This window comes from Camelus bactrianus, chromosome 4 (assembly GCF_048773025.1).
Source record: "Camelus bactrianus isolate YW-2024 breed Bactrian camel chromosome 4, ASM4877302v1, whole genome shotgun sequence".
Classification (NCBI taxonomy): domain Eukaryota; kingdom Metazoa; phylum Chordata; class Mammalia; order Artiodactyla; family Camelidae; genus Camelus; species Camelus bactrianus.
The window spans coordinates 68,679,426-68,698,841 of record NC_133542.1 but is presented as its reverse complement, the minus strand read 5'-3'; the positions used below and the strand labels follow the sequence as shown (position 1 = coordinate 68,698,841).

General features: G+C 35.1%; 1 protein-coding gene across 3 annotated transcripts in view; it reads left to right on the top strand.

The window, feature by feature from the left end:
* SCAI (suppressor of cancer cell invasion) overlaps positions 1-19,416 on the top strand; it is a 112,645-nt gene that overhangs the window by 57,214 nt on the left and 36,015 nt on the right. For all 3 annotated transcript variants that reach the window (XR_012506547.1, XM_074362216.1, XM_074362218.1), the window contains exons 4-12: positions 7,350-7,445; positions 8,150-8,236; positions 9,444-9,542; positions 14,358-14,454; positions 15,609-15,707; positions 15,857-16,009; positions 17,190-17,291; positions 17,888-17,989; positions 18,709-18,787. Coding sequence is in view for 2 of the 3 variants with exons in the window: in XM_074362216.1 (XP_074218317.1) it covers positions 7,350-7,445; positions 8,150-8,236; positions 9,444-9,542; positions 14,358-14,454; positions 15,609-15,707; positions 15,857-16,009; positions 17,190-17,291; positions 17,888-17,989; positions 18,709-18,787 (914 nt within the window). In the remaining variant the exon portion in view is untranslated. The remainder of the gene's footprint in view (positions 1-7,349; positions 7,446-8,149; positions 8,237-9,443; positions 9,543-14,357; positions 14,455-15,608; positions 15,708-15,856; positions 16,010-17,189; positions 17,292-17,887; positions 17,990-18,708; positions 18,788-19,416) is intronic.

Here is a 19,416-nt window from a genome sequence, read left to right as displayed (position 1 = left end):
AGATGTATTCTCATTTTGATCTTTATTTTTAATGTGCCATTTTAACTATAACACAGATTTTATTTATTTTTAAACTAACTGCAGGGTAAAATGATGTCTGTGGGAATAATAGGAAACCCTAATACATGGGAAAATTGTGTGAGATCTCATCTTTAGGACTGTTTATTCACTGTCAGAGAAATTTATTATAATATGCTTAGGATATATATTTCAGTTTAGTTCTTGAGCACTTAAAACTATATCGGGTTCCACCTACACTGTTGGTGGAAATATAAAATGGTGCAGTGATATGGAGAACAGTACTGCAGTTCCTTAAACTAAAAATATGATCCAGCAGTGCTTATCTTTTGGTTAGCTTTCCTTTGTTTTCTCCTTGCTTTCTTGAGTTCACAAACTGGTTATTAAACTTACTATTGCAGGATAATATACTTAAAGTACACGTATCATAAGTATATTTTTTTGCAACTGAACACATCCATGGGGCTTGTACTTGTACAAAGAAATAGAATATTCAGCCCTGCAGCAACCCCCTTGCGTTCCCTCACTTGGACTTTTTAACTGTTTATAAGCAGAGTGAAAAAGTACATTTCAGTGCGTGAAAGGCTAGAGTTTCTGTAGAATGTCTTATTTGGGGACGATACACTTTCTCTTTACTCTTGAAGGTATATCTTTTCATCTTACACATTTAAGACGTTTATCCAAGTTGTCAGAGCCTTTTCATTTTCCCAGACATGAATGGAGTATTTTTCTTGACTGAAAATACCTTCATATAATATGTGCATAATAAATAAGCTCTTCTTTCCACTCATTGTGTTAAGAAAACAGTCCAGAGAGTGAGAAATGGATAAAATGAATGGTGTTTTGCTTATAATAGCTCTTGCATGTAGTTACAGTAGTAATGAAGTGAGAATGATGTTAGAAATAGCTTTGAATAATGTCAGAAAATGATCAAAAGCCTGAGTGTTTGCAGGGTTCTTGTTACCATGGTGACTAAGACTGTTGAAGCAGAATGGAATACTTGGTGGGATTATGTAAGGTAGCATCTTGAGACATGTATTTGAGATATGCAGCTGTGCCTACCAGTGATAACCATGACTTTTGAAACAACAGAGGACTCCAAATCACTAATTATTTGACTCCAGAGGAGCAAATACCCAAAACCAAAATGAGTGTTGGAGGCCATATATATGTGTATGTGTACACACACACACACACACACACACACACACACACACACACACAGCAGTGCCCCCAAATGAAGTGTAGTGGTCTTAAATAAAACTAATGGCAGAAATTTTTATTAACTATGTTCCTTATATTTCAAAGTAAAGAAGAAATTATCTACAATGCTTTTTTTAACAGCCTATTTTTAGGATGCCCTGGTTCCTGTATAGGGAAGAATAACAGAAATTAACAGTTTTTTCCACTGTCACTTTTCTCCCCTCCCTTGCTCTCTCCTCTCTCTTACCTCTCTTTTTCATCTCCTTTCTCTTCCTTCTTCTCCTTCTTCAAAAAATTAACACTTTCATAGAGACAGAGTTCTGTGAACATGTAATAGTAAAACATGTGCTAGTTCAAAGATAATCCCCTAAACCATCTGTACAAGCTGGTGATACCTGCCCTCATTTTATATGGTTTACCACTCCCAACAGTTGCACTTGCAGTTGAGGTAGACTGCCACCAGGGTGCAGTAGATGTCTTCTTCACATAATCTAGAGAAGCATTGACTGAAAAATTTAATGTGAGCCACAAATGTGACTTAAAATTTTTCTAGTAGCCAGGTTTTAAAAAAATGTAAAAAGTGAAATTAACTATAACAGTATATTTTTATTTGTTCCAATATACCCAAAATATTTTCTTTCAACGTGTAATCAACATAGAAAAATTATTGAGATCATTTACATTCTTTTTTTTTAATACTATGTTTTTGAAGTACACTGAATATTTTACACTTTCACACATTTCAGTTCAAATCAGACACATTTCAAGTACTCAGTAGCCATATGTGGCTGTTGGCTTAAGCAAAATTCCTCCTGCTTTTAGCTCCTGTTTTCATAATGGTCCTCTGTGCTCTCTGGTGAATATGTGTTGACGGTTTTGGAGTCTCTTCTTCACAGTCCACCGTGTGTCCCTGTTGTTTCTTCTCTCCCCTCCTATACAGATGCTGATAGCCTGCAGGTCTTTGGACTGTGGGTGACTTGTTCCCACCCACCTGTTTTGGGATTTGAAGGCTACCTTATCACTTACTATATTAGTTTGCTAGGGTTGTGATAACAAAATACCACAGAATGGGTGGCTTAAACAATAGAAATGTATTGTGTCACGGTTCTAGAGGCCAGAAGTCCAAGTTCAACGTGTCCTTAGCATTGATTCCTTCTGAGGCCTCTTTCCTTGGCTTGCTTGCAAATTGCCATTTTCTTGCTATGTCATCACATGGTCGTCCCTTTGAGCATGTGCATCCCAGGTGTCTCTCTGTGTGCCCTAATCTCCTGCTGATAAGGACACCAGTCAGAGTTTTTGACTTGCTGGCATCCCAAGAGTGAACTCCTGGAGAAGGACTTTACTAATGTAGAATCAGAATCTTTGTTGTTTTTCCCTAATGGTAGAAAGGAGAGAGCATTTGATTACAGGCTAGAAGAGTTACGGATTTCAATCAAAGCTCTACAGTCTGCTGGCCATGAGTTGCCAGACAACTCACCTAAGATCTCTGATCCTCATTTTAGTGTGTGTGTGTGTGTGTTTACATACACACATACCTGTGCTTGGGAAGCCAAGCATTTCAGGACTGGACTAAGGAAGGAGAAGCCAATGAAACAGACCATTAGAACAGAAAGAAGAGAGAGGTACAAGATGGTGAGGAAGTGGCGAGCCACGTCATACCACACGGAGGCTGACAAGTGGCCGTGGGACCTGGCTTTCAGCTGTGGGGAGGCATCAGCGGTCTTCGCTTATTCAGTTTAATGAAGATGGTTGACTTGTAGAAACTAGGAAGAAATTTCCTAAGTTTTAAAATCTCAATGTTACATTTGGAACATCTCTGAGAAGTAGGTTTAATCATTTGTGCCACACCTCTTCCTAGCATAATCTCCCAACTTTTGTTGATAGAGTTGAGGATTTTAAAAAAGAGCAAGATGAGTGTCATACTTTGAATTTCCTTTAAAGACTTGGAAAAAGAGCATGAGCAGCCAGTTTATAACGTAGGTGCCTTTGCAAAATGTGAAATATAAGGTCATTTAGCTTACGGGATAATTCACACAACCCCATTTAATTTAATTCCATGGGCCATTAATTTCCCATCTCTACTGACGGTAATAATGACCAAATGATATATTCAGAGTTTAAAACGAGTCAAGCTCTGAATAGTAGAGGAATGCATCTAAAACTCTTTATAAAGTATCTTAGTAAATTTTAGACTCTAATCATATTAGAATGGTTTGTGTATTAGCTTCTGTGATATGTTTCATTAGAAAAAGGGTGAACATGAGACTTACCCTTTAAGAAGTTTTTTGTTTGTTTTTTTTTAAACTTAAACCTTACATTGAAAAAGAAATTGCTGTCTTTATAGCTGAGTCTTCGGACTGGAGTGGTAGACGTTCTAAATTCTTTTAACGAAAATAGTATAGAATTTAGTCAACGCTGTTCAGAGCTATAAATCAGAAAATACTTGTATATTACAACTTGTGTCTGGAGCCTTATTCTAACTTTTTAGATCATCTTTTATGTGCTTTTAGCTCTCATAGAAAATTGCCTTCCCATAAAACCCTTTTCATTGAACACCTGCAATTATATACTCATGACATAAAACACTGAGTTCTAATTCTGTTTTCTCCCTTAACAAGATATATTACTGAAGTTTATTAAATTTGTCTGTTTTGGAAATGCAGAGGAACTTGTAAGCAAATGCTTACTTGAAAATTTGCCTAAAGACTACATCCTATCTTGAAAGAAGCACCCAAGAGCTGTCAGTCCTCATGAAGCTGCTGTTGCTGCTGCTGCCTGATTCTTTTACATAAAATATAGTCTTCCTAGCAGCAGCTACTTGAGAAGAGTCTTCAAGATTCTAGCAGCAACTTCAATTTAAAAATAACTGATTAGTTCTTCCTAATGCAGCCTCTCCCTAGAGATCCATGGAGACATAAAGAAGATAAAAATTTGCAATAAATGTCTAACTAGTATCTATAGCTAACGTATTTCTGTCATCTAAAATGAGTTTCTACTTATCATAAGGATAATGGAAATAGATTTAAAACTGGGGTTATCAGCTCATTCTTGTAATCTAGTGTCTGAAAATTTTGGGCAGGAAAACCTTTTCCTTTTTTACTCACTGTCTTAACATCTGGTACAGAAATGCAAATCTTCTTTTAGTCATTAATTCCACTTACATAAATTTGCCTTTTACTCACATCACATAGCTATGCAAGTTTATTAGTATGAAGATGTTTATTGCAGCATTTTTCTGACAAAGAAAACCTGGAAGCAATATAACTGTCCATCAGGAGGAGGGTATTGGTTAAGTAAATTGGTTCGTCATATATTACCTTATACGCAGTAAATACTGATACAATTCTATATGCATTAAAGAAACCTGATGTATTATTAAATTTAAAAGACATGTTACAGAACATTATGTATAGTTAGATCCCATTCATGTAAAATAATAGAAAAACTGACATATATATATTTAAATATGCATAGAAAATCCATTTTTAATTGTGGTTATTTCTGAGGACTAGATGGGAGCACAGTAGGGTATTTTTTCTTTCTTGTTTTATACACTGTATATTATTTTCATTTTCTAAGAGACATATTTTCAAAATTGAAAAAGAAAGAAAAATGCAAGGCCTCTGAGACAGAGTGTTCATAAAAGTCATCCCCTTCCTCATGTCCACGCCCATGAGTCTTCCTCCTTGCACATTGACACTGGGTTTGGCTGTCAGATTTGCTTTGGCTGATGGTACAGTACAAATAAGATGCAAAGACTTGTAAAGAAAAATGCACATTAGAGCTGTCCTCTCTTTTTCTGCACTTGGGATCCTTGCAACCAGCTTCATGTAAACAGACCCGGGCTAGCCTGCTGGATGATGAGAAACACATGACCAAGCACCTTAACCGCCAGCCAGCCTAGACGTTCGAGGGAGACCATCCATTACCAGGTGTCCACAGCTGCGTGAGTGAGGTCTGGCTGAGACTTGTGCTGCACTTTCATTAGGTTATAGTGGCCTTTGTTTCTTTTATATATCTAATTTCTCTCTCTCTATCTGATGACCTCTTCATTCTCTGTTGCCTATCTGCAGCTTTCTCCATGCAGCTTTCCCTGACTACAGGCCCTCCCAATGTGTCTCTTTTCTACACTCTCCTGTTCCTTTTACTCAGTACCGTATAATTTACTATTTATGTCTTAGTTTTTCCTCTTTTTCTGTATATGTGTTAGTTTTTTCTATCTAACTAAATAGCTCCTTGATTGTAGAGATCATATTTGACATTACTTTCTCTGGCCTTCATAATAATTAGTACTTGATAGAATTATGTATGTAGTAACCAGATTTTCTACTTCCATCCAGTGTCTTCAACATACACCTTTCCTAAAAAAATAAAATAATGAAAATACGTCTTTCCTAACTGCAAGACAAGTGTCACCAATAGCAACATACCCCCATGGGTTCAAGATAAAAGTTACACAAACATAAACTATGTTTGTTTCTGCTCTGTACTTGTCTCATTTCCATGAAATTATGTATCCTTTACTAAGTAAATAAAAATATTTATCCAGATTTATCGTTGTGTTTGTATGTGTGTGGTGTCTTTCTGCCAATTTGAAACATGTATGTATATTATACACAGAGTTGCACATGTATATATATATTAACATGAAAAATGTCAATGATATATAAACTGAAAAAAGTTTACATTACAAAACAAGACAAATACTGCGCCTGTGTGTGTGAAGAAAATCTGGAAGAATATGCATCTCTTTCCCCCAAGTCTACCAAACAGCATAAAATAGTACCTCAAATTTCTATAAATTTCTATGGTTTACCAAGAACATTCAGCTTATTTAGTTATGTGAGGTAAAGAAAGGATTTCTTTTATACTTGAAAGTTAAAACCAAGTTAAATGAGAGAAGTTATATTTAAAAGTCCTCCCTTTTGCTTACTTAAGTGTTTTCTCTGTTTTGTATCTTGGTAGACAGTTAGGTTATAGGGATCATTCTGAAATACAGTCTGCACTATTTAACTAAAAATATTGTATTGATCATATGAGTATTAATTGATTATTGGGGTACTGATTTATTCAGTGATATTAACACAGAGATGGACAGTTAGTCTTACAGAAAGGAGTAGAGAGTCCCAAAACAAAAGCATTGTATTTTATCTGACAGTCCCAAGTAGAAAGGATTGGCCTTAAATTTATAATCTGTGAAGCTAGTGATAGTACACAGGGATTCATTGTGTGTTAGCTTTGGATAACAGTTACTTACTGCTCAGTCCCAACACCGGTGTCACATTCGTATTTCTTACAGCAATAATGCAGTCCTGGTAACAGTTTCTGTACTGGCTTTTCCTAAATAAGGCTGCTGTAGCAACTCCAAGATTTTAGTACGTACCGTAATAGAGATTTATTTCCGGCTCCCATGTTAGCTACAAGTTGTCTGCAGTTCTGAGGCTCCATTAAATGTGTCTTATTCTGTGTTCCAGGCTGAGGAGCAGCCAGCCCTATCTTGGTCTTAGGTCAGAGGGAAAGTAAAATGGTGAACCATGTAATACCTCTTAAATCTTCTTCTCAGACACGTAGTAGGTAACTTACAATCATTGCAAAGCAAGTTACATGGCCAGGCCCGGTGTGTATATGGTAGGGAGGTGTGTCTCTGAGAGAGATTACTGTAATTCACTGGGCCCAAGGACAAGGATGCATAGTTTCACTTACAGGGAGGGGACAGAATAGTTGAGAACCACAATGCCACCAGCACATCCACTTCTAGATATATTTCCTGAAGTGGTGTTTTTCCAAGTGCTGAGTTCTTCGCTGAAGACAGACATGTGGAAGTTATCAGTATGTAAGTGAGTACGAATAAGATCACCAGGTTAGAAGGGAGATAATGCTAGAAACTTCCTGGGAGAAGCATCTGCAGAGGAGACTAAGAATGAGCTGTCAGAGGAAGGAGAGAAGAGCGGGAAAGAATGTGTCCTGAGTCCCTTGTAATGGAACTATTTCTGTTCTAAAAGTTGTAGCTTAAAAAAAAAATCCTGAATGCAAATGATTTAAATCTACCCAGTTTGTATCATCAGAAGACTTAATTTCCAAATAGCGTAAGAGATTTAAAATTATTATCTGTTTATTTGTCATTACAGAGATTTGCCACAATATGGGCAGAAGCAGTGGCAGTCCTATTTTGGAAGAACTTTTGATGTTTACACCAAACTCTGGAAGTTCCAGCAGCAGCATCGGTAAAGGATTTTTATAGTTAAAAGAGAGTGAAGGTCCACTTTGTATTAGTCACAGTTTTGACTTTCACTGCCTCAGTGCTTTCTTTTTATCTCTTGGTGCATTTATTTTTTATTTTATTTTTTTGAGGGGGAGGTAATTAGGTTTATTTATTTATTTTTAGGGGAGGTACTGGGGACTGAACTCAGGACCTCGTGCATGCTGAGCATGTGCCCTTGAGCTGTACCCTCCCCCGTCTTGATGCATTTTAATGTATTTTATCTTCATGACCTAAATGAAAACAAATTGATTTTTCCCAACTTATTTAAGGCTTTAAATGTGATGTTTTTATCTGAAGGCAATATCATATCTGAAATGGTTCAGATTAACTTTGACGTAGGTAGGCGGATTCATGGTTTCATTCTAAAACAGGTGTTGTTTATTGGCCAAAGCTATTTGTGGGGTGTTGCTTCTCATTTTCATGAACATAGCTCAAAGAAGTTTCTTTTATATTTCAGTGTACTTTAAATAGACATTTAATAAATGCTTTTTGAATTTAATTGAATGATTATGTTGAAATCTCATGAAAAATTCATGAATTTGAATTCATGTATTCAAAATTTCATGATGAATTGGGTTGTATTTTATCCTATTAAATTAACAGATTTGGTTATTTTTGAAATTTATAGTCTCTTATTTCTATTTTCTTATCTCCTATATAAAACAGACAAGTCTTGGATAATCGGTATGGCTTGAAGCGGTGGCAAATAGGGGAAATTGCTTCTAAGATTGGGCAGCTATACTACCATTATTAGTAAGTGAATCGCATATGGAAAAAATTAAGCATTGTCCTTATTTAAACCCAGCATGCCGAAGTATGCATAGATACTTACTTGGTAGGAGGGAAAACTAAGGAGTAACAAATGAAATCCTGGTAGTTCAGATCATATTGATCAAGACAGCATTATAAAATGACCTCTCGTAATCAAAGTGTCATTATTGGCTTCAAGGCTCACCTTCCAAACAGTTCATTTGGTCAGACTTATTTGTAAACTCAAAGGAGTATGATCTTGGTTTTAGATAAAAGAAAAGCTCAATGAATTTATGGTTCTTAATGGCCTCACTTGAGTCTTAATACTGTACAGACATATAACTTGTATGCTTGAATGAGTGGTTTTCAGGAGAATACTTTAAAACTCATTGTTTTAGGATGCATCAAAAGGTTACAAGCAGTCAATAAAAATACTTTTGATTATATCCTTAGAGCAGTTTCATCTACATAGTCCCACCCATGAGTCGAGGAAAGAAGAGAGCTCCTTTTAGGAATCTAAATCTCATTAGCATTTAGTGATATCACGTATTTCATTAAAAGGCTTAGACTGTTAATAATTTAATAGGTCAGAAAATTCCTTCCTCTTCTTGTCTTTTGGCATGCCACCCAGATTCCCACCATTAAAATTACTCTCTAAGATAAAATATTTTCTTAAGAAGTCCCTTGTAAAACTAGAAATGTTATTGACATTGACTATACTTCAATTAAAAAAAAACAAGCAGAAAATCTAATTCATCAGCATCCTCTGAAGATTAATGTAGATTAGTCCATTTCTGAATCCTCTGAGAAAAAACTAAAGGAATGACCCAAAAGACAAATGACTATGTGTGGATTTGGGGAAGGTCATGAAAGGTGTGGTCCTGGGTGGAAAGATTTAACTGAGTGGAATGCTGTTTGGAGAGGCCCTTTGAAGAATGAGAATAATGTGTGCTTTACCCAAAGTCATCAAAATAGGCTTGGGAGCAGTGGGGAGGGTTTTTTTTGTTTGTTTGTTTTTGTTTTTTTTGATTATCCTTATCATTAGTTTTACACATTTTAAGGGTGACATGATTGTTGCTTTGCTGATTCAAATTTTGGATAGTAATTCCCATCCCCTTGAGTAGAGAAATAGAGGAATAACAGAACAAGTATTTATCATGGTGAAGAGTTTGAGACACTGTCAAATTTGACGTGTTTTTCCTTCTTGTAGCTTACGCACATCTGAGACCAGCTACCTGAATGAGGCTTTCTCCTTCTATTCTGCAATCAGGCAGCGATCATATTATTCTCAAGTCAATAAAGAGGACAGGTATGTACCTATTATTTTTAGAAAGAGGAAGATAAAACACTCACAATTTTTAGTCTGTGTGGAAATGACGCAGGAAAGAACACATTTGTTTATAAATTTTATTCATTTAATGGGTTTTATTCAGTGCCTGTTATGTACTAGGCCTTCTTAAGCATACAGAGGTATATTACCTAAAAGCAATAAATATTATAGCTGTTGTAACAGATGTCACAATACCAGGGTAGAGCCAGAGCACAAAGGAGGGGTGGACTATTTCTTTATGAGAGATTGGGGTCACATGAAGTTCTATAGAAAAGAAGCAACTTCAAAGTGAGGCTTCGTTGATAACCTTTGTTCTGCTAGCCTGTGTCATCTTAGTTCATATACATTCAGAAACCTGTTAAGAACTGCAATGTAGGACCGTAATGCTGTTTGAATTTTCTTTTATAAATAAAATACCATTTTGCAGTCATGTTGCTCCACGGTAAGGAAAAAAAAAATCATGTCAAAATCATTCATTCCTAATGGTAATCTTTTGAGCACTTATTATGCATCTGGCTGTGTGATCAGTGCTTGGGTGGGAGAAGAAAAAAGAAAAGAAGCTGTACACGTTACTCTTTTCCTTTTAGACGATTACCTTTTTGTGGGAGTCTCAGACATATTTGAGGTGCAGGTAGATCCCCGATGAGGATGGAATTGTTTAGGAGAAATCAGGGATCTACTGGAGAATCTTTATTGCTGGCATTCTCAGAATTGTTGGAAGACAGTATTCAGGCATAGAAGATCTGAATGTTCTCTCTACTCCCAGCAACAGAACTCTTTAATTGTTATATAAGTGAAAAGATTATAATCTCTTAGCAATAGAAGAAAACATAGTTTTAATGCATTTTTTCTAGGGAACACTTTGTGGTTGGGTATCATAAGCTTCCCAGCTAAATAGCAACATTTTTGGGGAAAACCCCACTCTTTGTAAATCCCCTTCATTCCCTTGAAAATCTTGTTCAAACTTGTCTAGAGGAGTTTGCTTGAAACGAGTAACGTATGCAGATGCTGAATTCTACATTTTTCCCAAACTCGCTTTGCCATGCCTTTACTTCATTCTTCTATCAGACATTCCATCAGTTACTTTTCCTTCAGATTTTCTTATGGTTCGCATCACATATTTTCACTACAGATACATTTCCTCCAACCCCCCCTTATTTTTCATTCATGTTTTACAGTTTGTCTGACTTCTTGGTGAGACAAATTGTATCCCTAAAAAAATGCACAAGGGCTATATAACATTTTATGAGTATGAAAATACATAAAAGCAAAGAACTATTTTAAGCAATAGTAAAATACTGTATATAATTCAGTTTTCTACATTTTCTAATTTGCAAAGGAAAATTGGACTTAAGTCCCTTGGCTTAAAACCCAACAGTCTGATTTATCGAAACCATTTTCTATCCTAATAGCAAATGCCACATGTGAATTGTTTCTTTTGCTGCCTCCTAGAGCAGGGCAGATGAACAGAGGTACAGTTATTTGGAACCAGGATGACAAGTGCCTTGGCTTACGCCACTAACTTAGAATCAAAGGACAATCCAGTATGTAAAATCTTGTTCCCTGTACTTTAGGAAGGATTTTGTCCAGCTGGTAGGTTGGTGGTTTGTTTCTTAGTTCACACAGTGCAAGGGTGCCAGTTAAGGTAGCCAGTTGGTGACAGCTGCTAAAATCAGCAGCTGATAGATTAAAGCTAAGAAAGTGTTCCACAATTTCACAGCTGCTTTAAAAAGCAAAAATCTCTCCTCAAAAGGTCAAGTTCTCTCTGTATGGTTGCAGTACCTAAGGACTGTGACAAAGCCAGGAGGAGTGGTATGTTCCGACAATTACTAACTCTCAGAATGTCTCAGTTCCTTGGGCTCATCCCGTTTAGCAGATGCACACAGTCACTTGTCCTGGGAGCTGCAAACCCCGAAGGTATAAATGACTAAGGCTGAACCTAGTTCAGAGTTAGACATGGAGAAGGTGAAGTTTCCGAGTACATAGAGACTGGGGGTAGAAGTTGCAGTTAGCCACCTGGAAAAAGTTTCTCAGGCAGATGTGTAAAAAGCTGGCATCTTACAAGTAGCAGGCCTGGTAGGTTGGACAAGACTGCAATTCTGAAGTCTGTGTTTCATGATTATATAATTTATCATATAGATTCACAGAACCATTTTCCCCCCCAAATTAAAAGGATTGTCTTATTATTTTAAGTATGAATTGACATCATCCTGCTACAGATTTTCCTTCTGTTTTAAAATTCCACTTCTGACAATGTGTTAGGATAGATAAATCTAAGATACTGTCTTCGAAACACCTAGAAATGCTTGGTAAAAAAGATCAACCATCCCCTTAAATGGACAGCTTAGCTGTCAAGAAAGTGAGGGAAATCCCCAGGTCATTAACCCTCTGCCCAGTGCTGTGACAGCCTTGCAGTGGGGGTGGCTGGTTTTGGTGACATAAAGGAACTACTAAGGATTTCTTCAGGAAGAAGAAAATTGAAACTAAAAGGAAGGGGTGAAACACAGGATTGGTGAGAAAAAATTATCCCCTTGCTTCCTAAAACAGCATGGGCTTTAAAAGATAGTAATCATTGTAATAATGGCTAATTGAGGTTATTAAGATAAAGTGGTACCAAATTCTGGATAACAACATGAAAGGAGAAAGAAAATGAAGAATTAAACCATACTAATAAGATCTATCTATTGTGCAGAAGAAGCTTAGAGTAAGTAAAGTTTGCATATTAAAATATTAAGAAAAATATTTCTAAAAAACATAAAGAGAAGATACAGAAGGAGGAGGAAACTGAATAATAAAATTATGATCATTACAATAAAAGGTAGGAAAGGAATATATATATGAAAAAAGTATAATTATAGCGCAAAATAACAAAGTAGAAACAAGTCCAAGTACTGTTGGTAATTGTAGTAAATGAAAGTGATCTAAACTTCCTAGGGAAAAGTCAGAGATTATCAGTTTGCCTTTTTAAGAAAAATCCATTAATACACTGTTTATAAGAGGACCACCAAAGATATAAGGTACAAAGAAAAAGATAATGAGACAGATACTAAGGGCAAGAAATGCTGCTCTATTTATGTACAAATTATTTATGTTTAAGGCAGAAAGCATTATTAAGAATAGAGTTTTACTTCATAATGCTAAAAGGGAAAACTCAGGGAAATAAAAAATTTTAAACTTGTATATACGCAATAATGTAGCATAATAATAATGCAAAAAAGTGGTGTATTTCCAGGGAGAAATTGATAAATGGTCTAATAAACAGGAAGTTGATGTAATATACAGAAAATGGTCTAATATACAGGGATTTTTAATACAACATATGTAATAATTTATATGTGAAGAAGATAAACAATTATAAGAAGATTTAAGTAACATAATTAATAACTTGTTGTAATGTGCATAAAATGGCATACAACAATAAGTGAATGCACATAATTTTCAAGCTTATATGAAACTTGTGAAGTTGACTTACATTTGCCACAAGACAGGTTTCAATAATTTTTCAAGTATATATTGTCTAACCATGGTGCAATTCTATTAAAAATTAAGAATGAGACATAGTTTTAAAAAGTCAGTATGTCAATTAGACACATTTCTAAAGAATTTCTGGGTCAAAGAGGAATTTTAAAATTTTTTATTATGGAAAATGCAAAACATATACAAAAAACAAACTGTTGTAAGGTTATTGTATTTGTAATGTAGGTTGTGGAAAATAGGAAGTAGAAATTGGAAGTGTCCAGTTTGAACTGATAAGAGATATAAGTATAAAGGGTCAGGCGGGAAGATGTGCAAGATAGATTGCAAGTCGCCCTTGATAAGTTAGGGATGTGTGTTGCCACTCCTAGCAACCACTAAAAGAACAATTAAAAAAAACACACAATAATAAAGCAGTCTACATTTAAGAAGCCAATAGAGGATATAAAATAGAATACTAACATGAATTTGATTAACTGAAAAGAAGACAAGAGGGAGCAGCAAAAGAACACAGACACAGAAGAGACAAATAGAAAACAACAAGCAAGGTGGAAGTTGCAAACCCAGCCAAAGCAACAATAAGAGTGAATGTAAATGAGGATACGAGGCAGAGATTGTCAGAGTGAATAAAAAAGTAAGACCTAACAATATGCTGTCTACAAAAGATGCGTTATAAAAGTAAAAAGACACAGGTACTTGAAAGCAGAGGTATACAAAAAGATACGGTTAACAAACAGTAAGCGTAAGAAAACTGGCTATATTAATGACAGAAGAATAAGATTTCAAAACAAAAATGAGCTTCCTGGAACTCTTTTCACATTGTGTTTTCCTGCCCGTTGTCTCTGACTCTTCCATATAGCCTTAACTTAAACATTACTCTCTCTTGGAAGCCTTGTCTCACCCAAGAACCAGTGCTGTGGGCTCAAATAGCAGCCTTTAATTCTCCTATCATTATAATATTCATTCTACCGTTTCAAGTATTTATCTGTCTCCTCTAATTTTGCATACTTTTCTGTCTGTAAGATCTTCTAGGAAGGGACCATGTCTACAGTTTCTTTTAAATCATTCTACTTCTAGCACTTAGCATAGTGCTTGATGCATCTAAGTTCTCAATAGATGCATATTGAATGAATTAATATATGAATGAACAATATAATGAATCATTGAGTAAAAAATGTATTCAAAGACTATAGGCTGTATGCAGAAATGTTTATAACCATGCAAAATAGGATTGAAAGTGTTTAAAAGCTATTAGAAAGTCAGAAAAATAAAAAAGCATTTTTTTAATCTAATGAATAATTTTCCATTTATCTATTGTAGACCTGAGTTAGTAGTTAAGAAGCTACGATACTATGCAAGATTTATAGTAGTTTGTCTTCTTCTCAACAAAATGGATGTTGTGAAGGACCTGGTGAAGGTAAGTGTACTTTAACATAATTAGAATCCTAACCTCTAGTTGTGTATGGATAGTTTTGTTTTTTTTAAATAGATTTAAGGTTAAGTAATTGTGATATATCTAAATCATTACAACTTTCAGAGTATGGTAACTTCTGACAAGGGTAATGATAAAAAAAATTTCCAAGTCTTTTCATATTTCAAACACACTAGAGATAATTTTCTTAATTTCTTTCTTTTGTCCCTTCAATTCATTTTGCTTTTCATCACTCATCAATGGATGGTTGGGAAGTGCAAACAAAATTTAAAATATTTCATTTTAGAGAAAATAATTGAAAATTTAGGTCAAGAAAAAGTATGTTTTGGGGGGCAGGGGTATAGCTCAATGATAGAGCATTCATGAGGTCCTGGGTTCAATCCCCAGTACCTCCATTAAAAAAAAAAACTTATAAAAAAAAAAGTACATAATATTTCACAAAGGTTCTGGGAATGAGTTTTGGTTTTTCCATCCCTTTAAAATGCCTGCATCACTCTATCCTTAATTAACTCAGATAATTAAGAGTTAACTGCATTCTGGGTTCACTTAATACCTGTAATTTTTGCATACTGCATTCTGGTTGCACTCTGTATTTAATTAGTGGTTTCAATGACATACTTCTTGATTTTTTTAGTGCTTAAGTATAACATGTTATTTTTTTAAATTGAAGTATAGTTGACTTACAATTTTGTATTATTTTCAAAGTGATTCAGTATAACAAACTAGTTTTGTCAAGTTTTATTCTGTCCTCCTTCACATCCCAAATGCTGATAAGATTGTTTCCAAAAGAAACAGTAGGATATAAATCCAAAAACAAAAAAATCAGCTAGACAGTATTCATTTTTTTAATGTTAAAAATTTGGGGTTTTACCTTTAAGAATTTCCTGTTACATAAGTTACTGCTGATGTAGCACTGAGTATGGATCACTCTGGATCTCCGTGGGTCTGTTGATATGCATCATTCTGGAGTTTTTGATTTTGAAGCAAGACCATGTAATTTTCATTCTTTGTTTTGGTTATTGAAAGTGTGTGTTGATAATAATCAAACTATATCAGTTTATGTCAGAAATACGTTATACTATAGCGATCTATTTTATTTTTTTAATTAACCACTTTTGTGTGTGATATTGTAAAATCAGGAATTGTCAGATGAAATTGAAGATTATACTCACCGCTTTAATACTGAAGATCAAGTGGAATGGAACCTGGTACTTCAAGAGGTAGCAGCTTTCATTGAGGTCAGTTTTTGACAAGAAAGGTTGTCATAATTATTTAAGTAAACATCTAAGTGGTATACATTTTTATTGTGTGTATATGTCAAGAAGGAATAACTTCTTATGTTGGTGTTTTGTCTTGGCCATCCAATACTTACTGCTTTTTTCTCCAGGCGGACCCTGTTATGGTACTAAATGATGATAATACCATTGTTATCACATCTAATCGCCTTGCTGAAACAGGAGCCCCGCTGCTGGAACAGGGCATGATTGTGGGACAGTTGTCTCTGGCTGATGCACTCATTATTGGTAATTGTAATAACCAGGTAAAGAATTGGGAAGGAATTATGGTTAAAATTCACTTTGAAAAACAGTGCTTCTGGAAAAACAGTGCTTTTGATTATTACAGAATTGTTTCTTTGTAAATATCCTAACATCCATTCTCGAGCAGATGGTTAAATTACATTGTGTCTACATATGGACTATATTACAGACGTTTCAATGGTTTAGAAAGAGTTTTTAATCACAAAGGAAAATACTTATGATATGGCAAGTGAAAATAAACCAGTTATGGACCTGTATAAGCAGAATTATTTCATATATGTTAAAATGTCTACATATATATATGCACAAGAAAAAGACAAGAAATTTACCAATATCATAAAAAGTTTAAATAGAATTTTAAGTGATTTTTATTTTCTGTATATTACTTTTACAATCAGGCAAAAATGGAGGAGGAATTATTTTTAAGTACATTTGTCAAAAGCAACTTTCAAAGATTTTTTTTCATGACAGAATAATCCTATGATGAGGAGGATTTAATATACTAGAAATGTAATTTACTGGAAATAATGGGATATTGGAAAAGTCACCAGTGAATACATTTTTTGATATGCATTATTTATATAAATTTTAATTTTGGATCCTTCCCTTACATCTATCATTTTTGTTTTAACTTTTTTGTGTAATTCTCCAATTTTGGCTTTTATAGGCATTAATTTGCAAATTTCTAAATTAAAACACTACCTGCATGAAGTTCTGTAGAAGTGTTATTCAAAATAGAAAAAGATTCAGTCTTAAACATTATATACAGTACCAAAGTGTACTGAAGCAGTTTTAAAATAGGCCTCAGCAATATTTCAGCCTGGCTGTTTTGCCAAAAGTTAGCATGTTTTATGGGATCTAGGTCTCTGTGTTTACATGATTACTTTTTCTTTTAAAAATTCCTGTGGAAATTGATGGATTGATTGAAGTATTGATAGATGGAGAGAGATGTGATAAAGCAAATATAGAAAAATGTTAGTGTTACAGGATCTAGATGTTGAGCGTATGGATGTCACTGTATAATTCTTCTAATTTTCTGTCTTCTGAAATTTTTCATAATAAAATGCTAGAGAATAAAATATCCAATGGCGTTAGGTATACATGAAAGTCAGAAGTAACAATGTGATTAAACACTTCAAGGTCTACACACCACATTAATGGTCAGGTTTGTTTTCCTTGCAGGTTAAGTTCAGTGAACTAACTGTTGACATGTTCCGGATGTTACAAGCCCTGGAAAGGGAGCCGATGAATTTAGCGTCCCAGATGAATAAGCCAGGAATGCAGGTGATGTACCTGCATTTGCAATTTTGCTACTTCTTGCTGCTTCTTGCTGCTTCTGCTCCTCATTAATGCTATTATGCAGCAAATGCCATGAATGTGAATAAAGAATTCTCCTGATGAGACACAGGAGAAATAAATAAGCATAATGGTAGTACAGAAAGGTATCTGATGAAGAAAGTAGTGAAAATAGGCATTGATAATTCGTCTGTCAAGTACAGTTTGTATAGACATCCCTCTGTATCCACCAGGGATTGGTTCCGGACCCCCGTGGATACCAACACCCACAGATGCTCAAGTTCCTTATATGAAATGTGTACTGTTTACATACAACCTATGCACATCCTCCTGTATCTTGACTCATCTCTAGATTACTTATAATACCTAAAAGAATGTAAATGATAGATAAATAGTTGTAAATACAATGTCAATGTTATATAAATAGTTGCTGGTATACCACAAATTCAAGTTTTGCTTTTTGGAACTTTCTGGAATTTTTTCCCCAGATATTTTTGTTTCATGGTTGGGTGAATCGATGGATGCTGAACCCATGGGTACACAGGACCAACTGAATGTGCCTTCTTTTCTGTGTGTAAATATAGGAATCAGCTGATAAGCCTACCAGACGAGAAAACCCCCACAAGTATCTACTCTACAAACCAACGTTCAGCCAACTGTACACATTCTTAGCAGCATCTTTTAAGGTATATATCATCCAGTACTTTTTACTGTATGGAGAAAGTGTGCCTTAAATGAAATCCGAGAGTCCCTCTTCTCTTAAGAGTCAAGAATTTAGGAAAAATATGAAAAAGAATACTGCCTTTAGAATAGCCTAATCATAGCTATTTTTAGCATGGAAATTGCTCATGATGTTATGTACGTTTCCCACCATTAATTCATGAGAATACTGATTAATTCTCATTCTCCTTCCTCCAGGTTTTTATTACTATACTGTTTTAGGTATAACAATGCAGAACTGAAAGACAGGAGCAGATCACACAGGCATGTTCTATATTCAGGCAGCTCTGGGAAACATTTTGGTCATCTGAAAGAGCCATGATTCAGGAATTCCTCCCAGAATTTGTATAGACAAAGGCACAGAGGGAGTTTGTCTTTTAGACCTACTGTCAGGATCCTTACTTCTCCTTTTTAAGTTTTTCAGAGTGCATTCTCTGAATGACGGGGTTTTTGAAGCAAAGAATGTCTTCAAAACTTTTGGCAGTAGTTATAGATTAATAACGAATCTTTGCTGTGTAGACAGTTGTAAGTTAGAACCAGCAAGAGTGACTTTTCCTCTTGGAGAAAACCATAATACGTTAAATTAGGTTCTTGTCTTCCCCACAACTTTACAATATCATGAACTTGCAATAAAACTGTTGTTTTCTGTTTGTTGTTTTGTATATGTGATTTTCTTTAATTTCAGGAGCTGCCTGCCAATAGTGTGCTTCTGATTTACCTGTCAGCCACTGGCGTTTTCCCCACAGGTCGTTCTGACAGTGAAGGTACAATAAAGGAATGCTCCCTGTCGTGAGCAGGGCTTGAATTCTCTTTATTTTCTACAAGGCGATGGCCCTTAGCCCACAGACCATCTCAAGCTTTCTAGAGAAGCTTCCAAATTTGAAGCCTGGTCTATTTGCTGACTTAGCAATCTTGTAGATACCCCAATCTATTTTATTTGCTGAAATATTATACCGTAAAGTTCAAAAATCATCAGCAAATTCGCATACTACATGCATGCTTCACTAACAGATTTGCTAAAAAAGCACACACACATATATGTATGTGGAATAACCAAATTATTATTGTTATTATTATTATTATTACCAAGCCTAATTATCTGCTTCAAATTATTGAATTTTTCTGATCCTTTAGTACATTGGGGAATCTGGTCAGCGGCTTCATTGTGGCTGAAAGTCTTGTAGAAATCAGTGCCTTTTGTAACTGTGAAAGTTCAAGTCCTAGACATGATTTTGTTTTGTGTCCTTCCTTTGGTTTAATGGATTCAACCTGTAGAATATTGGGATGCTATTTCAGAATAAAAACTTAAAACTGTCCAGACGACATGAGTCCAGAATATATGAAATTGGTCAGAATCGATGAGTAACTTGGATGTAAATAAAACAATTTAATT